This window comes from Pongo abelii, chromosome 4 (genome assembly GCF_028885655.2).
Source record: "Pongo abelii isolate AG06213 chromosome 4, NHGRI_mPonAbe1-v2.0_pri, whole genome shotgun sequence".
Taxonomy (NCBI): Eukaryota; Metazoa; Chordata; class Mammalia; order Primates; family Hominidae; genus Pongo; species Pongo abelii.
Window position 1 is genome coordinate 131,423,579 of NC_071989.2, and position 24,006 is coordinate 131,447,584.

Genomic DNA, 24,006 nt, shown 5'->3' on the forward strand with positions numbered 1-24,006 from the left:
GAACAAAATGGACAAGAATCCCTGCCCTCATGGAGCTTACATTTTAATGGGGGAAGACAGATTATCAACAGATATATAAGTGAATAAATAGTTGGTCAGATGGTGATAAGTGTTGTGGGCTAATAAAGCAGAAAAGGGGTAAAGAGGTGCCAGGAGTTGGGAGTTACAGTTTCAGAGAGTGAACAGGGTAAGCTCCACTGGGAAGGTGGCCTTTGCGCAAAGACTTAAGATGGTGAAGGAATAAGCCATGTGTTAGTAGGTAGAAGAGCATTCCTGGCAGCCAGACAATTTTAAGTCCCAAGATGGGAATGTTCCTGGCATGTTGGAAGAGCATCACAGAGGTCAGCATGGGTGCAGCTGAGTGAGCGAGGTGAAGAGGGATTAACTTAGATGTGGGTGTGTGCTAGGGCAGGGAAGACCTTGTAGGTCCCTGGAGGCCATTGTCAGGACCCTGGCTCTAACTCTGTGTGAGCTGGGCAAAGGGAGCTGTTGTAGGGTTTTGAGAAAAAGAACGATTTGACTGAATTTTTTTCAGGAATAATCCCTGAGTGGAGACTGGACAGTAGACTGGACAGGGGGAAGAGCAGGGAATCCAGCTAGAGGCTCTTGCAGGAATCCAGGGGAGAGATGATGGTGGTTTGGATTAGTATGGAAGTGGTGGAGGTGGTGAGAAGTAGTTGGATTCTGGATATGTTTTAAAAGTAAATCCAACAGCATTTTCTGACACATTAGATGCTGAGTGAGAAAGAGGAGTCAGGGATGACTTTGAGGCTTTTGGCCTGAGGAGCTGGAAGGATGGCATGACCACTTACTAAGCTCTGAGCCAGAAATGGAAACTGTGGAGTGACCACTTAGGAAATGCATTTCTTACCCTCGATCTGGATCTCTGGAGTGGGAGACTCATATCCACATGGTGCTTCCACCTGACAATGCTGTCTGTCACATGGACGGGAGGGATTGAGGGGTTGGAGTAGAGCATTTTTGGGTCTGTGCGCCATTCACATCCACCTAACAATGGGTGTCTAAGAGCATACCACTGGCCTTCAGATTTGGTGCCACCATGCCAAAAATGTACTTTCTGGAAAAAACATACCAGTTTGCTTTTCAGTTCTTCTTTCTGCTAGTGTCTAACCTGAGTGAAGCATTCTTGAGATTGATGATTAAGAGTATTGAATAAACTCTACCAGGATGTATGATATATCATTTAGCACCTGAAGTCCTTGAAAGAAAATTTGCAAAGCTACATCAGCTTGAAGTATTGTAGACTCAGTAGGAAAACTAAGTAGTTCTTTTGGGTTCCGTTCAGAGCTCTAAGTAAGGGTTGAGGGAAGTTTAAAAGGAATTAAGCCATTGACTAAAGTGCTCAACAGTGACAATCCCCTTTCCCCCAAGGGTATTATAGGAATTTTATTTTAGTTCCTGTCTCAGAGTCATATATCTGTCATGTGATTGGCCACCCAAGAAACCAGCAGAAGGCTTCATCAGATAGTGTTGGGTAGATATATGACTTTGACTGCCTCTAAGATGGATTCTCATTCCATGTGATTCACTGGGAGACCTGGGAACACCTAAATGAGGATTCCTTCTTCTGTGCTAAGAAAATACTCTGTGATTTAAAAGCACAAATGTGTAAAAGGGCATGGACAGATAATTTAACAGATAGCCTTCCACAGCCCTGAGTAATTTAAATCATCTCCACTGGATTAGCAATTCCAAGACAATTTTTATCCCACTGAACTGGCCACAAAATAAATTAGGTACCTAAAAAGAAGCTTCTTGAGATCAAAGACTTTTTCGATAAAATACCTCCACAGAGCCTCTTTATAGGGCTCTGCACACAGTGAACAATGAAGAAATGTGCACTGAATAAATACTGAGAATTTCTATTACCATTATTAGAATGGATTAAATATTTCAGGCAGATTTTTTGTTGTTGTTAATGAAATTGATACCTGGACCAAGGCATTCAAAGAAAATATGATTTTACTTAGTGAGTAATATTAAGCACTTTCATTTATAAAAATATAACTTTATTCCCATGGTTCTTTCAACATTGAAAGTACACATTTCCTATCGAGAGTGTTCGGTGGGTTTGGGTTCAGGACGTACCCGCTCCGCCGGCGGCCCCAAAGCAGGGCGGCCGTGGGTACACTCACTGCCCGGACAGCTCATTGAAAGCTGCCTTGACTCAGAGAAGACAGCAGTTCACACAGGCATTTGGGTTCTGGAAGCAATTCCTATGTTATTTTCTTTTTAAAAAAGTCATATTATAAATGTAATACAGCTCCAAAAAGAGTGCCTTTCCATCCACTGTGGGCCTTTCAAAAGAGCCTGAAGGAACGCCTGTGTCGACAGATCGCATCCGCAAAAAGGAATGAGGTTCCCCAAAGCTTCCAGTGGGGGATTAGCTCCTGCAGAGTGTAAAGACCTTAGTGTATTCATATTCGTTTCAGAGGAAATTAAAAAAAATCCTGGGAATAAATGTTAAACAAGTCTTCCTGCTGCTTTTTCAGTCTCAGCATATGAAGCTGAGGTGGCAGAATGTGAACCTTGATGGCAACAGGGGAGTTGCTGCACTGGAGTAAACCCTGCCTGGAGGAGTCCTGCCTTTTTATTTTGATTTTAAAGAGCAGAAAATAAAAAGGGGGACCTCTGCACGGTGCCCCTCACCCCCACCGTTCCACCAACAGCGAGAAACTAGGTCAGAGTCAGGAAGGCCCTACTCAAGCCCTTAGCGGTGACCTTTAGAAGATAATGTATAGTTCAGTCCATAAGACCATCTGTGCAGGGCCCCAGGGGAAGCATTGTGATGGGTGCAAAAACCCAGGCCCTGTCCTGGAGGAGCTCAGTCTACAAGAGAACACATAAGCACATAACCACGATATCAAACACTGTGCAGATGCTGTGTGAGGTGGCCACAGCAGAGAGCTTGAGCTCGGGGCTGTCAGGCTCTCTAAGTCATTCAGCTGGGAGGAGTCAAGGTTCCAGGCCTCTTGTGTACAGTGCAAAGCTGGGATTGGCTTAGAACCAGGAACCAAAAGATACTATCCTGTCCCTGAATGGGGAATAGAAAAATGCTGCCCTCAAGCCAGTAAGCTAAGGAACTGTCCATCTTGGGGCATTGGTGAAAACGAAGTCACACTCTAAAACCTAGCCCTAGCCATAGGATGTTATGAGGCTTGATTTTGCACTACTTGCCAGCTATGGAAACCCTGAGCCAGGAAACTAATATAAAAATTGGTCTAGAGCTGTTGAAACCTGTAGGTTCCTAGAAGAAGAAAGAAGTCACTCCCCAGGGATGCTTCTGACTCTTCTACAAGACTCCAACAAGAAGGTGTTGACAGAGACAAATGACAAAGGTCTCAGGGAAAGTCACAGTTATGAGAGATTTGACTTTTTGCGTGCTGTAGGATATTGTGGTGTGCTGCCTCAAGCCCAGCTTTGCTACTGGATGGAGATGGTCATTCCGACTGTTTGTGGGAGTGTAGGGGGCTGACATCTTGGATGAGTTGTTTCCAGGAATTACCTTTAGCCCACTTGAACCACCTCGCCCTTGGTCATACTTCCTCCCACAGTAGCCCATGTCCAATGACTGGTCAATGTGGGGTGTATAAAGGACTGGTTCCCTTGCCTCAAACCAGGACAACCCTAAAGGACATTCATTCCATCCAGCTCCAGAGCTGTTAAACTCCTCCCTCAGCCCAGTGCTGCTTGCCTCACTTCCCAACAGGTGTTGATCCTGAGAGCAATCCCCAAACCCCAAATCCCCATTTCAGAGTCTGTTTCCTGTGTGACCTAATTTGAGACAGGTACTCCCAGATTTCCATTTTCAATCCAGACCTCTTTACTGAGCCCCAGACTCCTCTCCAGCTGTCTTGGCAACATCTTCACTTCCGTGTCTCACATGCATCTCCAACCAAACCTGTGTAAAACTAAAACCACTCTATTCACTCCCACTAACTGCCTCTCCCATCTTTCAGCAGCTGTCACTCCCAATCATCCAATTGCTCTATCGAGAAACCTTGACACCTCACTCTTGCTCACCCTTCTATCCAATCAGCCACCAAGTCCTGTTGATTGCATATTCTTAATGCATTTCTTCACTTCATTTCTGCTGCCACCTGACTAGTGTCACCATCCACTCTGGCTTGGACCCCTGCGGTAGCCTTCTGCATGACTTCACACTTTCTTTCTTTAGTTCATGGTGGCCAGAGTGAAGTTTCAACCACTTGCTTATTTTATTGTTTCAGTTTATTCACTTGTTTTGTTAATAGGTAGCACTGTCCCATAGACCAAAATGCAGAAAGTACTGTGGACATATAAGTCTAGTCTCCTTCCAAGATGCCATCAATAATGTTGGCAGATTCTCAGGTATTCTTTCAGAGATAATTTTTACCTATTTGAGCATCTAATCATATTCCCCCTTTTATTCTCTGGCTGTCATTCTCCCACATGTGTATGTAGCACACTGTATACACTGTTCTGTACTTTGTTTCTTTATTTACCGATACAGAGTGATGATGCCTTTAAAGCATAAATCTGATCATCTCACACCCAAGCTTAAAATCTTTTTTTGGCTTGCCATTACTCTTTGCTAAATCCCCAGTTCCTTAATATGGTAGCCTATGGGTCACATAGAGTCTCCAGAAACATTTTCTACAGCCCATATAGCATTTTACAAGATTAGATTCCAAACATCTCTAGACTGGCCATGCCCTGTTCAGAATGTTACCACCCCCACCATCCTCTGTTGCGTTAACCCGCCTCCCATCATCCCGTCAGATATTTCCGTGGCCTGTCCATCTCCCACAGGCATTGGCAATTGTGCTGCCTTCCTCTCCAGCCTCGGCTGCAGCCCGTCTCCTCTTCTCTCTCTGGCCACATTGCATTTTTTTCCATTCCTTTAGTGTCCTGAGCTCCTTCCTACCTCAGCATGGCACAAGACTCTATGGCAAAGCTGCCGATATTCCATCTTTTTGCATTGCCTTTTCCTCCCTTTGCACTTGAATGATGTCCGTGTACCCCTCAGGAACTCAGATTCTCTCATACCCCAAGTTTAGCCATCCCTGATTTATCATTTCCTGATATCCTCTCTTTTCTCTAACAGCACTTACCACACTTGTCTTAACTGTATTTTGTCAATTCTAAAATTTATGGGTTTTTTTTTACATTTTAATCTTTCTGAAACTGGTGTCTTGCAATTAATGGTGACTTATAATTATAATGGTGAAATTAATGGAATGTTACATTTGATGAAACTGAGTAAATATTTATCTGTAAAAACATCAGCTTAATATCTATCTTTCCCACTAGAGTTTATGTGCCAGAGGGCAGTGACTATGGTTTTCCTGATCCCCTTCTATCCATGGTGCCTAGCACAGGGTCAGGCATGTAATAGATGCTCAGCAACTATTTGTGGACTGAATGAATGAATGAGGAAGGGGTAAACTGAACTTTGTTTTATAGATCCTGAATTTGCCTCTCTCAATATTTTAACTGTCCAAATTTCATGAGTTCATGTTCTTCCTTGACTGTATCCTTTAAGGCTTTGAGAGTTTGCCCTCTTCCCCTTAATCTTTGCGTTTCCAAACTGAAGAGATTGACTAGCTCAATATTGCTTCTTGCAGAAACCACTTCATCTTTTTGGTCATTTTAATAACCCATCTCTGCACCTTTTGCCATTGTCTATGTTGTCTTTCTTGTGTTGGGATGAAATTTCTTGTCCTTTTTCTGAAAATTTCTTGTGTTTAGTTTATACCTTTAATGGCCATAATCAGTGAGGCAAATATTTAGGAAGAATAATCTTGCGTGTCTCCTAAAAAGTGCTGCTTTAAATTTTTTTTAGGAGATAGAGTCTTACTCTGTCACCCAGGCTGGAGTGCAGTGGCATGATCATATACAATAGAGCATTGTAAACTATCGTCACCGTACTGATCTATCAAACACTAGATCTTATTTCTTCTACCAAATTGTAAATGTCTACCCATGAATCAATCTCTCTTTATCCCTACTCCCCTGTCACCCACACATTCTTTTGTTTTAATATAAAAGGTTATGTGACCTTAACAATTTTTTAGAATTAATCAGTTAGGTTACTTTTTTTTTTTTGAGACAGAGTTTCACTCTTGTTACCCAGGCTGGAGTGCAATGGCACGGTCTCGGCTCACCGCAACCTCTGCCTCCCAGGTTCAAGTGATTCTTCTGCCCCAGCCTCCCAAGTAGCTGGGATTACGGGCATGTGCCACCACGCCTGGCTAATTTTGTATTTTTAGTAGAGACAGGGTTTCTCCATGTTGGTCAGGCTGGTCTTGAACTCCTGACCTCAGGTGATCTGCTCGCATCGGCCTCCCAAAGTGCTGGGATTACAGGCCTGAGCTACGGTGCCCGGCTCAGTTAGGTTACTTTCTAGGAGTGTAAGTCAGAGCTCAGCATCTATCATCTACACTTAGAGTATTATTTGTACTATTTACCCCCAGAAGCATTTTATTCCTTTTCCTACAGTGAAGCAGCTGGTCAGTGTTTCCCGCTCTCTTGCATGTTGATGACATCTTCATTCTATGGTTTTTCTCACCGTGCATTACTTCCTGTTAGTCTGAAATTGCCTGGCCTGTGAAAGCTTAGTGTTACCTAAAACCTTGTGGGCTTCCCTGTGCCTTGCCTCTTCTGGATTAGTAATGAAAGGGCCAAACAAGAAGGTTCTACCCCAATCTCTGACAATGCTGCTGTTTTTATGTTTTATTTAAAAAAATGCCAGAACATGGCAAAACATTCCTTCTTGTCTTTCAGTGCCTATTTAAAAAGTAACAATCTGTGTGCCATAAAATATTTTTTAAGTGTAAAAACTGTCCACAAATTCTATATTGATTATATTCTTTTGCCCCAGAACTGAAATATACATAAATATTTGTATATAGAATAAAGACATACATACAAACATATGTACGTAGGTGTATATAAGTATAGGTATAACCTAAGTATATATAACATGTATATTTATGTATATAATACACACAAAACAATGTACTAGCTGTAAAAACGTCCTTTAAATTTTGAAACACAGCTATTGAGCAGGCATGCTATGAGTGTATGGTCAGAAAAAAAAATTCTGTCTTAAAAGTCTGAAAGCTAAAACTTGCCACCTGGATGTGTCCTTAAGTGAATGTGTGACCCAGGGTAAGTTACTGGACCTTCATGGGATTCGGCTTTTGTCATTTGTGACAGGAGAAGGTAGGATTAGATCAGTGATTCTCAGCCCTGATTTCACTTTAGAAGCAGTTGGGGAACTTTAAAAAATGTAGATGCCCAGGCCCTATGGAGAGATTATAATGTAATTTTTAAAGATTCTCCTGTGTGAGTCTAATGTGCAGTAGCCAAGGTTAAGAACTGTCAACTAGACAAATGCTAGGCTCTTTCTAGGTCTGCAAGTCTCTTGCTTTACTTTTCTTTCCTAAGATAGTATGGGCTATGCTGACGGAGCGCTGCAGACAGAGCTAGTCCTCTGGTTGGATTTGCTTAACACATGTGATTCTACAGAATGTTCTCAGTTGAAGAGTGCTTAGGCAGCACACTTACCCCTTTCTGTGCCCACACATGGCATCTCCCTGTCCACTTGAGCACAGAGCTTCGTGGTAGTCATAGTCCCCTACCATTGAGGATGCCTGCGTCTTCGTGCCATGTAGCATTCTCAGCGATGGTCTGTGGCAGGGCATGAGGAGTGCTCCCAGGTCATGTGTTTCCTGCCACGCAGCCTTGAACTGGTAGCCAGTGGCCATAGTCTGCATTATTTTGTTACTTGCTATCACAGTCTTTTTGCCAATATCCTTTTCAAAATTTTTGGTCTCTAATTTCATTGTCTTGACCACCTGGTAACTTTAATCTCTCAGCCTTGAAATGACCCATAGATATAGTAGTTAAAATAAAAAAAGAAGAATTTTTAAGCCTATTAGGTTCTAATCACTTCTGGACCTATGAAATGACCAGCAAATAGTTTATAAATATTATTAACTCACTAATGTCTTAATAAAAAGAACAACAAATTCTATATATATTATTAGATTTATCTCCTGAGAAGTATTTCTTCTAGTTCTCTCCCCACTTCCACTGCCACCACCCCAGTTTAGGGCCATCTCCCTCACAGCTGTCGCTTCTCCTTCTATAATAAAAATGGTAGTTGCTGTTCATGGTAGGCCCTATAGTAAGTACTTTCATTGATGTATTGAAACCTTGTAAAAGGGGACTTTAAAGATGAGGATGCTAAGGCTCATAGGGCCGAACATCTGTTTAGTGTCAATCATAGGTCAAGCTCTTTACTAAATGCTGTCTCTATATTATGTCATTCAGTCCTGAGAGTGACTATTTTACATTATACCAGGGACCAAACCACGGATTTAGATGTTCCATACTTGCCCAAGGCTAGTAAATAGTGGAGTTAAAACCTCAGCCATCTCAGCTACCACACCATGCTGCTATTATTTTTAGAAGCATTAGTACCACTGTCCTCATTTTATAGATGGAATAACTGTGGCCCAGAGCTATTGAATAGTTTGCCTAAGACCACTAAGCTAATAAGAGGCAGAGGCAGGATTTGAACCTAGGTCTTTCAGATTCCAAAGCCCGAGTCACAAGCACCACACTTGGTTGCCTCCTACTCTTTCCTTATCCACTTGCATCCCATCTATAAATCAGGTCTCTCTCAAGCCCTTCCTGAACACTGATTCTATTTTTCTTGCTATCCCTCTGCTCAGGAATAGTCTGTGTCTACTTCCTAGGTCTGAAATATCTTATTTATTTGGACTTTTAAGGCCCTCTGAGGTCTCCTTCTGACCCCCAATCCTTATTCCTAGAGTGACCAGATTCCATGCCCTGCTCAGTCAGCCCATCTCCCTTACTGCATGCTAGACTCCTCCTGCCTCCTCTCACCTGCATGCTAGACTTCTCCTGCCTCCAGGTGTCTTTCATCTCGTTCCCTTCATCTCTTCAAATAGCTTTTCCTGGATACCTATCCTGTGCTGCCAAAATCTGGAGGAAAGCCTGAAATTCTCCATCAGTCAAGCTGAATCCATTTTCTCTGCACTGCTCAGGGCTACCCTCTCTGGGCAACATCCCCTGCTCACTCCGTCTCCCTTGCTGTGCCTCCCATCTAAACTCCCTCCAGGCATAGGTGCAGTGTGGTGCTCACTATGGACTCCTGTATGTCTCAAGTCATAAGTGAACTCCATGAGGGCAAAGGCCATGTAAAACAATCCTGAGCATATAGTTGCTTAATAAATAGGCATCAGATGAGTTATTAATCTGTGATAATAGTTTTTCCCCTCAAATCAGATGGTTTGTTATGTTAATTCTGCATCCAGAAACACAAATTTTTAAAATGTTGATTTATTTGATTTTTTTAAAGTATGTGTTATTGTGCTTATTTTAAAGGCTAATAAAACTGTTCTTCTAAACTATTGCTATTCTCCTAGTAAATGTCCCTTCAACGGTAATGGAAGCCATGTGCAGACAAGACACCCTGCAGCCCTTCAACAAAAGCAGCAAACTCGCCCCTACCACCCAGCAGCGCTCCGTTGTTTTCCCCCAGACTCCATGCAGCAGGAACTTCTCTCTTCTGGATAAGTCTGGGCCCATTGAATCAGGATTTAATCAAATCAACGTGAAAAACCAGCGAGTCCTTGCGAGCCCAACTTCCACAAGCCAGCTCCACTCGGAGTTCAGTGACTGGCATCTTTGGAAATGTGGGCAGTGCTTTAAGACTTTCACCCAGCGGATCCTCTTACAGATGCACGTGTGCACGCAGAACCCCGACAGGTAACCCTGACTCTCACTGCTGACAGTGTATTTGCTTAGTGAGACCCACTGCTTGCCTTCCCGCCAACTTCTGAGCACCTCCACAGGGGAAGCCCTGTGATAAGTGGTGTCTGCAATTCTGGAAGGTCAGAGAGAAATGCGAGACCACTGCTTGACTTTCTTGCATATAAGGGCTGCACAGACAGGTTGGTGGCTGCAGAGAGGAATTTGCACTTGCCTTCCAAACAGTTCTACCCAAGCCTAAAAGGGAGAGAAATAGAAGGAATGTTTATGAATATCATAGGTGGAAAAATGAGGTCAGGATAATTAGAATCTTCTCTGTCTTCCAAAGATAATATAGCTGGCTGCTCTGCTGCTGTCACAGTCATTTCAGGGTTCACCTCCAGTGTGCCGTGGGTATGAACTTAATTAAGTACTAAGAGGTAATGAATTGGAATTTTTTGCTTAGTACTATTTTTCTTCAGAGCATGCAAACCCATAAATCCTGCAAAGCTGTCAAAAGGAAATACCTACTCTGCTAGTGATGTGGAGGAAAACAGATGCCACTTATTCAATAAACTAATATCCACACAGAAGAAAAATGTTGACTAGATACCTCAGAGTCAAAGTTGGTTTGAAAGTTTGTCAATAAAGAATTTTATGGCCATGAACTGAGGATGAAATTTAGCTGAACAAGTGAATTAAAATTTCAGGTACTCTGACGAATGGCACAGTAGATATAATGGAACTATTATTTACGAATCAAAACTGGTTTATTTGACAGTTTTGATAGCTGGGAGCACAAAAGACAAAAATCAAATTAATTCAATAAGAAAGGATTGCTTGTGTTTTTAATCTCTCCTTCATGTTCTATGAAAACTTGATTAAAACCCAAGTATCTAAAAATAGCATTCAAAATGCACTTTGAATATAAAAGCAGAAGATAATTTTTGAAGCTAGGGTAAGAGACTTGGAAGCAGAGCTCTTGGGTTATTTTCTTAATTTTGCCACTAATTTAAGCAAGCCACTTGGCTCTCCTCGCCTAATAATGTACACCCAGCTCTTCCCTCCCAGCTCTGTAGGATACACAGTGTGCCTAGAAAACCCAAGCAGAGGTGGGGAGGATGGCGGTGGGGGGAGAGGGAGTGGATATTTTGTAAAATAATAAGAATCAATTACAGGATACATGTGCACATTACACATGCATACATTTTTATTTGTGCTGTTGGAAAAACTACTTTCTTAGCATCAACATTGCTGTAGCTAATTAATGTTGAAACATTAATTAGGGTTGTTAAGGCAGCTATGTCTTCACAATCTTTATTTTCAATAGGTGAGCCCCCTGGTGAGAATATCAACAGACTTCTCTACATCTTAGTACTATTGGTGTAGAGGTGATACAAAAGTTAAAAATGTTTTCCTCATTCAGAAAAAATTTCTTTTTTCAAAATTTGCCTTCCTTGCAAGTATACGTAGAACCTCAAGATATGTCTCTTATAAGTTTGCAAAGCATTTTAGTAGTCTTTAAAATACAAAAGATGCATTAAAATCTGATTATAAACTTGCTTTTTAAATAGAGTGAATTCAGATGTTTGGATCTATTATTTGCAAAGGTTCATTATAGTCATAATAACTAATTATGCCAGGTAAAATAAAATAATAGTTGACGAATTTCTGGATAGTAGAACTTTAAAAGTTTAGCTTTGAGGATGAGATGAGATGAGTTTATGCTGAATGCCATATAAAGCAATGAAACCATTTCATGGTAAGTAGATACTGAAACAGACTGTTTTGTCTGATCTCAGTTACACTTAGAAAATCATATGTGTGGGGCTGGGCGCGGTGGCTCACGCCTGTAATCCCAGCACTTTGGGAGGCCGAGGCGGGCGGATCATGAGGTCAGGAGATCCAGACCATCCTGGCTAACATGGTGAAACCCTGTCTCTACTAAAAACACAAAAAAATTAGCCGGGCGTGGTGGCAGGCGCCTGTAGTCCCAGCTACTCAGGACGCTGAGGCAGGAGAATGGTGTGAACCCGGGAGTTGGAGCTTGCAGTGAGCCGAGATCGCGCCTCTGCACTCCAGCCTGGGCGACAGAGTGAGACTCCATCTCAAAAAAAAAAAAAAAAAAAAAAAAAAAAATCAAATGTATGTGTTATGATGTCTGTCCTGTAAAATAATAATGTCATAATTCGTAATATACTTATGTATATTATGTATATTATCAGAAAAAATACCTGAAAAACTAGAAAGCTTACATATTCAAAATACATTTCAGTGGGAGATTGTTAGGTCTATACTGATTCCAAGCTAATTTAGAGTTATTGGCAAAAATCTAGGCGGCATGAGACTCCTGTCTTATCATGGACCCTGATGGGCTTATTTGATTCAGATGTCCAAGTGTGGAATTGCCAGCCTTTCCAGATGAGGTGAAGTAATGGGCTTGTTATCTGGGAAGGTGCCAGAGTGGGATTAAATTACTGAAGCAGTGGGTTCTTTCCCTGCACTTTGTTGGTAAAGACTTGAGAGGTGTTCACCATCAGTCTTGAATAAGTTAAAATAAAAAATTACTTCAAAAGATCAGTTCCTTTATAAGCAAAGTAATAAAGTACAATGTTTCTTAGTAATGATGAGGAAATGCTTGAATTACATCATCACATCTGAGTTGACTGTTGAAGATACGGGGAAATAGAGGGAGATATCCAGTCACTTGGACCCCCTAGTTTCATTCTAGTTACATAATTTGCTTTTAGTATAAAGGGCTGGAATGGCTCATTTCTGTTCAGGAACCCAGAATGCTCTGTTTGTACCAGAAAGTTTGGAGGTAAGAGATACTCTCCATAATTTCTTAACCACATGGGTGAATTGCTAAATGGAAAAAATATGCAGAACTATAATGGAACATCAGATTTGTTCATGACAGTAGCTATGTTTGGAACCTTTTTATGGTTATTATCCACATGGATTACAACTGCTGAATACAGGTTGAGTATCCCTTGTCCAAAATTCTTGGGACCAGAAGAGTTTTTGATTTTGGGTTGTTTTGGATTTGGGATGTTTGTATTATACTCACTGGGTTAGCATGCCAAATCTGAAAATCTGAAATCTGAAATGCACCAATGAGCATTTCCTTTGAGCAACATGTTGCTGTTCATAAAATTTTGGATTTTGGAGCATTTTGGATTTTCATATTTGGGATGCTCAACCTGTATACATATATTCTTTAGTGATTGATTCCATAGATCAGCTGGCCTTTAGTCTTTAGCAATATATGCCCATTCAGCCATTTACAGTGAAAAGGCTGAATAGTTAGAATGCATTTTCCTTGCTCAAAAAACTCAAAAGCTTTATTTTGATAGGAAAATCTTGCTAGAACCAGGTACAAGAAAGGCAAGAAAGGCAAGAAAGGGGGACACAGGAGAGAAAGCCAGAAGGTAAAACAGGTTTGAGTTTCAAAGAAGTCCAAATTTGAAACAGGCCCTTGAATCTGAGGTCCAAATGATTTTTTATTCAATGGACTGAATATTTGGCCATGAAACCCCAGATATTTGAACCTCCATCCAAGAGACGTTGTGTCTGTATTCATGAGCTTTTTCATGTGAGGTACCATCAAAAGACTATGCCTTGATATAAAGGAAAGAAATCCGTAGATCCTCAGGGATCCCAGCCTCACCATTTATTTTATTTTATTTTATTTTATTTTACTTTATTTTATTTTTTACCACTGCATTATTCACATTTAACACAGAAAAAAAAAATCTGTCTGACCTGGCAAAGTAGAAATCAGCACTAAATACAAAAAACACACCCATGAGGGTCCAGGAACCACGGAATTATTATTTCTTGATTTTGTTCTGTTAAGCAAAATGAAAATCTCTTCCTCCTTTTTCCCAGGCTACTGACTTTTTCTTTTCCTGAATAAATTCGAAGAGAAGAAACTGTTGGAATCTAAATCAACCAAAATTTTGTTCAGGGACTTTATAAACATTTGGGGTTTTGCATAAGTTTATTGCCTAGGCCAAAGTACCTTTTCTTGCTTTTGCTCGAACCAGGAGTTAGAAATCCCTTTTCTCTTCTGTTTTTCTGCTGCAGAAACTGTCAACACTCCCATTGGGGCAGTATGGTGGTGGGGGGTATGCTCCAGAAAGGAGTAAGCAAAGCCTTCAATCACAATGGATTGTTTTCTGACAAGTATGTTCTCTTTTATTTTCTGCAGAAAGTGTCTTTATAATGCTTATTTTTATTTTGCATCCCTTTTCTTTTCCCTTCTCCTTTTTGACTGTTTGTGCCACATGGGGCAAGCCTGCCTTCAGCCTCCTGGGCACACCATCACCTATTCACATTTGTGTTTTAAGTATCATTGTTTGTAAGAGATGTGGTGGGATCAGAGGGTAAAATGACATTAGAAGGGGCACTCTGATAGGAGGGCCTGGAGAGAATTCATCCATAATAGTTTCTTAGAATATATCAGTATTCTTGTGTCCCACTTCTTCCCTATCCCTCAAGTGTGAAGTTTATCTTCTTTCTAGCTCTGATGTTCTTTGGGCTGTTTGGTCTTGCACTTCTGTCACTGTCCTGAAATATTTTTCTCCTTATGTAGAACTAAGTTCTTTTCTCACTCCACCCAGCCAGCAGTGACCTAAGTAATCTCCCTTTGAAGTCTTGAGAGATTTGCACTTGAGCTGGCTGATGTTGAGCAAGGAGAGATTGTGGCCTCAACTGAACAAGTTTTGTCCTGGAGGCCATGGAAGAAAAAATCAAAGCAGGATTAATATTTTTAAGCCAAACCATACTTAATTTTGTTAAATGTTTCATCCTTTTCCCATGTATACACCAAACCAATTACAGATTAAAAGCAGATGAATTGCACATTTTACCGGAGTTATCTTTGGCAAAGGAGGTGCCAGTGACCAGGAGTGCCAGGAGATGTGCAAGATTGTCTCTCTGCCTTCTTTCTGCTTAAACATTTACCAGTATTGATATATGCCAACTAAATCTAACCAGGTGTTTTCTGTTCTTCAGTTCTTTCTTTCTTAAGGAGCACCTTTCTGTTTTTTCATCAAGCTGGATATTTCTGTGTCAGAACTAGCCACACAAAGCTATTTACATTTAAATTAATCCAAATTAAGTAAAATAGTACTTCAGTTTCTCAGGCGCACTAGCCACACATGAAGTGTGCAGTAGTTGCATGTGGCTCATGGCTCCAGTATTGGGTAGCTCACATACAGAACAGCTCCATCGTTAGACAACACTACTACAGATCTCAAATGGTAAAAAAAAAAAAAAAAAAAACCACAAGTTACTTGTGGTTGTGAGATACTGTCCTTTTGTGAGGCATACTGATTGCCTTTGCTTTGAGAAGAGTGGAGTGCTGTATGTCTATGATGATTTAGAGAGAATAAAGTGCTTTAAAAAGGATATTTTGGGACTGGGCGCAGTGGCTCGCACCTGTAATCCCAACACTTTGGGAGGCCAAGTCAGGCAGATCACTTGAGCCCAGGAGTTTGAGACCAGCCTGGGCAACCTGGTGAAACCCCATCTCTACAAAAAATATAAAAATTAGCTGGGCATGGTGGCACATGCCTGTAGTCCCAGCTACTCAGGAGGCTGAGAGGTGGAAGGATCACTTGAGCACAGGAGTTTGAGGCTGCAGTGAACCACGATCATGCCACTGTACTCCAGCCTGGGCAACAGAGCGAGACCCTGTCTCAAAAAATTAAAAAAATTAAAGAAGATTTCCATTTAGTTGTGCAATGTCATGAGATCCTGGAAAGAGTAAAGCTAAACCCAGCACTCAAGAATGTCAGTCCTTAAGAGTGTCTCTGAGTATGACACATCGAGGGAGGCAGAACTTCAGAATTGATTATATCCAAAAGTTTAATAAGTCTTACCTTTTGGCCAGACCTTGGAAAATTAATGGGAATGTTAGTTGTCAGAATAAAAAGCTGAGTAATGACAATTAATTGTGTGCTCCAAAGGCCCTTTGGCTGTATATTGAGAGATGTGGAGTTAGGATGTGCTAATTGAAACATGCAAACATAGTCTTAACTCCTGTGGCCAGTTGTCCCAAAAGAAGTTGTGATGCCTGAGATTCCAAAGTGATGATAATGTTTCCTAAGCTCTGCTGTTGGGCCTGAAGATTTAATTTTTGAATGTATTCCTATGTCCCTGGATGAAACCCTAGGCACATAATGAATTTTAAAATTACTTTTTGATCATTTTCTTTTATTCATATTTTAAGGAAATATTGAAAATACAAGAAAAGGAGGTTTAAAGGAATCTTATCTACTTACAGTGTAACTTCTGTACTTTCTAAGGGCTAACTTTCTATAAATTTCTAGGCTGAAAGAGACACTGTTATTATAGTGGCAGGTGAGGTACATCTTTCAGTTCTAAATTCTATACAGAATCAGCCTCTGCAAAGGTGAATGTGACCAGGTATTCTAAAATCTTATTTTTCAATGTACCTAAGAACGAAGGAATATTGCTTTGCTTTTAGAGATTAACTAAAACAAGGTTTGGTCCTATATTTTGGTACTAGATTTTCTTACTCTGAATTCTCAATTTTTTACCAATGCATTTAAATTTTCCATATTCCAATGAGCATGTACACACACACAGAACCATAGAAAGCTCCATGTATAGGAAGCTGACTTGTAGACGTGATGGAGAATAGAGATCATATTGGTGATGCTGTATCTTGGGAGGCAGTGTATTGTACAGATTTCCTGGGTGATGCACATTCGTCAATTACCTGAAAGCAAGAACAAGCATGAGATGCAAGAGATCATCATCTTCAGTCCATTCCCCTTACCAGGCAGATGAGAAAACAGGTCAGGGAAGTTGAGTGGCTTGTCCAAATGCCACAGCTAATCAGAGTCAGGGGCCCTATCTCTCTCGTTCTAGCCTCTTCTGTTCAGTCAAACTGAGTTCTGCGAAGTTTTAAAAACTGTGCCATAGGTCACTGCATCCCTAGCATATGCCTCTCAAGCCAGTGCCAGGCAAAGGTGATGTTTTAGAATCCGATTTGCCTTCCATTGACGTTACTTTGATATAAGAATTCAACATAAGCCTCTCTGTGGTCATTTCTGCTCTCCTGTGTGTAAATCTTTACCACCGTGAACTATTAACATAAAAAGGATGGATTGACTTCTGACTGTGAGAAATAAATCACCCCAACTTTTGACAGCAGAGTTAGAAAAAAAAGAAAAGATTAATTGGTTTTATTTAGTGGCTTATTGTTTATTGTGACAGCCATCAAAAATAGATAACCAGAGGCTAATAAATGTTAATGGTCCCTTCACTATTAGAAAAATCAATTGTCAGTGGATATAGCATATGTTAATATATTATTTTGTTTATAATCTTCAATAACACTTAAGAAAATTCAACCCTGAAGAATTATTTTTTCAGGAACCCTTTAAGGTTAATGTTTACCACAAAGAACAGATTCGGCAGGAGGACATTTTCATCTACGTATAATTTTAATGGCTTTCAAAGGATTATTTTATAATTATAATAAAATGCATACGTAATTTGGCAAGATTGATAAACTCCTTACCAAAGACTTTTTATGTATTTATTTGAAACTTGTTTGAGAGCAGTTAGATTTCTAAATGTAAGTAATTAAAATTGTATAGTATTGAGTTATTGACCAATCCTTGGCTGTTAATCAAGCTAAAAAATTCTACAATCAGGGCTCAGTGTGCTGAAGCCTGGTAAAATAACAGTATTTGTGTTCAGTGAGGCAAGTAGCCACAATTAAGCAGTTCACTTGACAAATGAGAGGGTACACTTTATTTTGCACTTAATTGAATTGTTGTACATGCTCAGTCACCATTGTCTCCTGGCCCTTCATTTTGGTTTCTGGTCATTGGAGCTTATGCATTTGTTAAAGGTTGAGCAATTAAGTCTGCTTTCACCATTGGTTTCTAAATGCAGCCAGAAATGTCTGGCTCATAAGCCAGGGCTTAGTGAATGCTGTTAATATCCCTCACAACAGATTATTAATTATCTGAACAAAAATTTTGATAAACAAATTAGAATCCTGTCAAGGAATGATATGAAATAGCTTTGAATAGGGAAAACTCCCTGGGTTTTATATCACTCATCAGATTCTGCTTAAGTAAGCAGAAGAACTTCTGTAGAGAAGACAGAATTTTAATCTATTTTATGAAAACCAAAATTGATTTACTTCTCGTGAGCTGGGAAGAATGTGCTCTGATAATCTTACTAATTATCAGGTATTTGTCACCACTTCCTTCCATTTGCTTTTGCATCAGTCATCCTTCTGCAAGCACAGTGACATCCCATCATTTCTGTGCTGCTGAAAATCATGCCTTGCTGCCAGATTCAACTGGGGAGATGATGTTCAAGAGAAAGATCTGATGGATAAATATTTGGAGGAGGGAATAGTAGGTAGAAGTCAGGATATCTTTGACAAAGAGACACATCTGGGTGTACATCTGTGTTCATCTGTGCAATACCAGTGATTATGCTATAAGTCTACCACAGTTTAATATCCGTTAAAACACACATGTAACTTGCTGACTTGCCTGTATGTTTACCTGGTACTTAGGATAAGGTCCAAACATCCTAGAACGGCCTTAGTTTCAAGAGCTTGTGTCCCGGGAGGACAGTTTATCCTCAGTTTTCTGAACTAACAGAGATAATAGCAACTGCCTTCTCTGTCCCAGGGGATTATCATAAAGATTAAACTGGATAACTGATTTTAAAGCACTTTAAAAAGATAAAAGTGCCATGGAAGCATAAGAGACAATTATATATTTTCTCTTGTAACAGTTTGCTTAATGAAGTCTGTACTTTCACTACTTACAAAAGTACCCTAACATTTGCCTGGGGGAAGACAAAAATAAGAAAGTAGGGGTTTCCAAAATGGTATGATTAGTACTGGAAAGGGATATTCATTCAGGAATTGATGTGTCTCAGCAGCTTTGTGAATTTTGTTCCTGTAGCAACAAGTAAAGTAGTGGGAATCCAGTGGCCAAAGCTCTATGCCCTGTCTTAGAAACTGAGAAAATGTCACCAATAAGTTTTGGCCCCTTGTCATATGATTCTGACTTCCACTGACCAACGCAGAAAATAATGACCAGACAGTCTGTTTATTTGTTTCAGACCCTACCAATGCGGCCACTGCTCCCAGTCCTTTTCCCAACCTTCGGAACTGAGGAACCACGTGGTCACTCACTCTAGTGACCGGCCTTTCAAGTGCGGCTACTGTGGTCGTGCCTTTGCCGGGGCCACCACCCTCAACAACCACATCCGAACCCACACTGGAGAAAAGCCCTTCAAGTAAGTAGTGGCTAGCCCTCCACCCTCTCTTTCTCTTAGCCTTTCCCAAGAGCCAGCAGATGCATCAGCACAGTGCTGCATGGCTTAGCCAGCTGGCAAAGGCTACTTGGAAGGCCAGTGTCCAGGCTGCAAACGAATCTCTCCTTGTTTAGTGGCTGACATTTGAAAAAATGAAGTCAGGAAACCTATGCACTGGTCCTGGCTCAAGTTGCCAACCTTGGTCATGAGACAAATCTTCTGGGTCTGTTTTCTCATCATTAAAATAAAGAGGTAGGAGTAAATGATTTTAATATTTTTTTCAGTCCCTGATGATATGTACTTCTGGAATTTTATCTAGGAGCCACACAGAGCTCCTGTGGCCATCAGCAAGCCTTATGATCATCAGAAAGGTGACCACAAGTTTAGAACATCAGAATAATCCCCTCTTGGAGAACTTGAACCCTTCAGGATTCTGATGAAATATATCTTCCTCTTTCCTATGTGTTAAAGAGTTTGAACCTATTATAGCAGCCAACTTGTGACTTTTCAGTGTATACTTTGGACTTTAGAATTACCATGTTGGTGAAAAAAGAAAAACAAAACCTAACCCGGAGTACATTGACTTTTTGAGGATTCAGGGAATGTGGAAAGAGATGGAATTGAATTCTAAGGGCTTTGGCAAGATAATGGCATCTGAGCAAGAGAGTGTGTTTCTACACATGGCACACTTATCCAAATGATGGACCTCTGAATCCATGCAAGATGGTCTGTTCATTCACTTATTCACTCATTCATTCATTTACTCATTCTGGTATGTATGTGTTCATTCATTCAGCTGGTATTTACCAAGTACGTACTTTTTTGCTAGGCACCCTGGTAGGTACAAGAGATACAAAGGTGAATGACATTTAGCTGTTCCTCCTTTTCTCCATCTTTGAAAACCTCAAAGTCTAAGGGGAAGCCCAATTAGTAAATGTATTATAGGGTGAAAAGTACAATAGTAAGACATGTATGTATGATGTTTCACAGTAGCACAGAAATGGAGTAATCAATGCTATCTGGAAATGATGTTTGAGATACATTTTGAAGGATGAGTAGGAGCTTTCTAGACATACGGGCCATGGGGGAAGGTATTTTGGGCTGTCCAAACAGCAGGTGGAAAGGCCTGAGAGTGTGAGTCAGCATGCATGGTTGGTTGGTGTTCTCAGAGCAGTTTTTATGGTCTGTGTGATGAACTCTTTTCAGTTCAACCCTCTTACAGCTCTCTTCACTCATTTGCTATACTGGCTTTTTCTGTTTGAGAAGGAGAATTAAAAGAACAGAGTTACCCCCTTATGTACCTTCTGTAGGACAAGATCAAGCAAGAGAGGAAATGATTCAGGCAGTAGGAGACTAATCCGCCTGCTCAGCCTCAGCCAAGAAGTCTTCCCAGAGCCTCATTACCCAGGATTTTCCATCCAGACCTGCTGTCGTGGCGCACTTTGTGCTCAGCCTGAGGCCAGGCTCAGCTTGGGAAACAGAGTCCTGTGGTCTGGGTCCTGCCTTCCTCTCTGTCTGCCAGTGACGGGAGAAGTTCATAAAAGATGGTCATTGTCCCTCTTCTCCTCAATAATTAGTTACTTTATTCAGCATTCTTAACTACTGTCCAACATAGTTTAATTTATGGTGTTAATAATCAAAATAGTGATAATTTTTGTTGTGGTACATAGGCGCAGCTTGTTCACTGCATAAGAGCATCTGGCTAAGGGGGGAGGATGGGGCCTAAAATCAAGTCTGCACTGTGCCACCCATGCTGTGCCGCCTGAGGCTGCAATAGCCCAAAGAGGGCATCTTTTTCTAATCCCCCCTAAGGAGCTGCATGGGCTACCACAGTCCTAGGAGTTCCCTATCACCAGTGCTTGTATCCTGCCTAGTGGACTTTGTCATTGCCTTCAGGCCTGAGCCCCATAGGGTTCCTAGATTCTGGCTTCACTGCTCTGGAGGAGGGCATTGACAATGAGTGGCACGTTGCCTGTGCCTTTGAGCAAGAGAGCTTTTCAAAAGCAGAGATACAGGAGGGTTCAGGATCCTTCTGGCCCCTTATATTAGAAAGGGCAGCCAGACCAATACAGTGCCAGGAGTCAGATTGATTTTTATCTTGTTGCTGTGTAAATAGATTTTAGTAATTAATTGAAGAGGTTTCAGGGTCAAAATGGGAAATAGATTTCTATTAATGTTAAGGTGTTACTTATGTGTAACCTTGTTGACTCCACTCAATTTTTTTCCTTTAACATCTGTTTTTGTCATATTTCCAACAGAGTTGCCATTTTAACATAATTTTAATTCATCAGATTAATATTTGAAGGGCTTTGATGATTGTATTTTTCCTTTTCCAAAAATATATGTTTTGATCATACCTACTTTCATCTGGAAAAAAAAGGAAACAACCAAGGTTGCTGGCTTAAATTCTGTGTATATGTTTTAGTTCTTTCTGTTCCTACTTTTATCTAGACAGCCACATGCTGTAGTTGTTTTTTTTTTTTTAATTTATCAAATAGATATTCCCAGGGGAGAGCTGAGTGTATGCTTATTTTGAAAGTGCAATATTTAAACATCTTCTAGGAAATGGAAAGTTAAATCCTTTAGTGTATACAACCAGGTCTTTCAGAATTGATCTATCCCAAGGGAATTTTGGGAATCTTCCAACCATAGCTCATGGATATTCATCCAGTGGACATTTGTAAATATTATGAAGATATCCTTTTACAAGCTTATAAAACAAACATTTTTAAAAACCTTTTTTTTGCAGATTAGTCAATAAAATGGGTTTCTCTACAACAGTTAATTTTACTACTTCAACTAATGGATATTGGCTTACACAATGTTACAAAGAAGGAGAAGAATCTCGTAAAGGCACATAACCCTCAACTGTATGTCTTGGGGAGTTTCCAAATAGATGCCCCAGATGGCTCAGTCCCCAAATTGTCCCACCCACCCAGGGCTCAGGAGGCCTTTACAGAATTCTCAGGGTTGAGCTGAGATTAAGCTTGCCATGTCAGAGAAAGCCCTTTCCAACTTCTAAAATCTTCTGCTGAGAAGTGGTTTTTGAAGGCATATCAAGATTACTGCCATCCAAAGAAGGCTGCAGAAGATTTGGCATGAAGAGGTCAGAGTTTCAGTCCAGGCTTTGCCTCATATCTGATTGGCTGAAATTCCACTGAAAGAATCCATCTCCCAAGTTCTAGGTAGATGATGGGCCTGTCAGCAGCTACCCTAGGCTGTAGACTTAGGATTTCTAAGATAAAGGAGCATGTACGAAAAATAAAAATCGGAGGATCACATTGAAGGTCTTGGCTTTCAATTTGCTCTATGATACTGGAAGTCATGGAAAACAAGGAGCAAAAGCAAGATATCATTTAACAGCAATGGCCAAGCATTTTATTGCAGGTGGGCAGGAAGGAAGGAAATAAGGAAGTTAGTTGGCAGTCTAAAAATTATTCTATGCAGCAAGGACTCCTTCTTCCTTCTTACTAAACAGAGTGTCTTGATATTTCAGTGGGCTGCTCTGCTCTGCTGGAGAGGATCTGTGTGAGCTGCCCGAGGCCTGGCTTTCTGAACCTAGGAAACTGAGAACAGGCCAGAATTTTCCTTAGGAGGGGTTCTTCATTATTGTTAGAAGCAAGGAGCATCATTCATCGCTATGTTCTTGCATCAAGAAAATGGAGTTTGGCTCAGTATGAAAAAAATCAAAGGAAATTCCAAAGGACATCTAATATTTGAACAAGATCTAAGCAAAATTAAAGCAAATCCAAGAAGCAAATCTGTAAATATGCATTGAACACATCATACATACAAAGCCCTGTGCAATTTGGTTCAATTCAAAAAGTATTTTGTGGCATATCATAGAGGCACAGAAAGCTTGTTGCAGGTTTTCTGTGGTAACAGAACTTGACATCACTTTGTTAAGCTCATTGTACATATAATCCAGTCAACCATCATAGTAAGTAAAGAATGATCTCAAACTTTAGAGGTAATTAAGTCTAATTAAGATGCTCACAATGGTGTAATAGAAAGAAACTCCTCACAATGAGGAGTTTCTTTTTGCTGAAATACTTAGTAGACTTTCCACTTCATTGTTCCTGAGATACTCCCGCCAAGGCTGTGGCATCAGCTCCTATGCTAAGGGAAGACACAACGAAGCCCCTGAGTGCAAAGGCGCTTTTCCCTCCTGACGCATTACCTGCATCTTTTCTTCCTTCTTATTCTGTTACACTGCACGAAGTCCAGGCTTAGAGATGCCCCTGCCAGTCAGTCATCAGGGATTGTAATTCAGGGTTAGTTTAGATGCCAACCAAGTGAAGTCTGGCTCTGACTTCTGTTGAGTCAGTTCTGTTGAGATGAGTTTCATTAAAGTATGAAAATATTTTGTGGAAGAGATTTCTCTAAAATGTAACATAATGAACATAAAACTGAAGTCCTTCTCTTATTTTAAAAAAGTATTTTTATATCTAGCTCTTCCTCAAATATATAAATTGCATTCTTGTCATTCCCAAACAACATAGATATTATTTCTAGTAGCGTTCTTTCCTCAAGAAGGAGAACTCCCTGAGAAAAGATTCTAAATTAAGGTAATTTCTACACGTCTGCTTGTATTTCTACTCACGCTTGGTGTGCAGATGGCTCTAGAAATGATTTTTCTGGAATACTCTTCTTATGCACCCTATATATTGGACAAATTTTCTGACTATTACAACAAATTGTTCCATGTGTGTAAATATCTGCAGTGCATTTAGGCAAACACTTGAGAAAAATGTGTTTTTCTCTTAATGTCTCCATCCAATCTGGATGTTAAAATATTACATATAGACATACACTTTTGCCTTATATGAAGCACTAAACTGCCAACTCGTGTATTCCTCATATTCTAATACACAAGATTAAAAATGCAAAACC

At 40.5% G+C, this 24,006-nt stretch overlaps 1 protein-coding gene across 1 annotated transcript in view; it reads left to right on the forward strand.

Annotated features, from left to right (window-relative positions):
* PRDM6 (PR/SET domain 6) overlaps positions 1–24,006 on the forward strand; it is a 105,447-nt gene that overhangs the window by 72,417 nt on the left and 9,024 nt on the right. The window contains exons 6-7 of the mRNA XM_024247295.3: positions 9,462–9,804; positions 18,919–19,095. Of these exons, the coding sequence (XP_024103063.2) occupies positions 9,462–9,804; positions 18,919–19,095 (520 nt within the window). The remainder of the gene's footprint in view (positions 1–9,461; positions 9,805–18,918; positions 19,096–24,006) is intronic.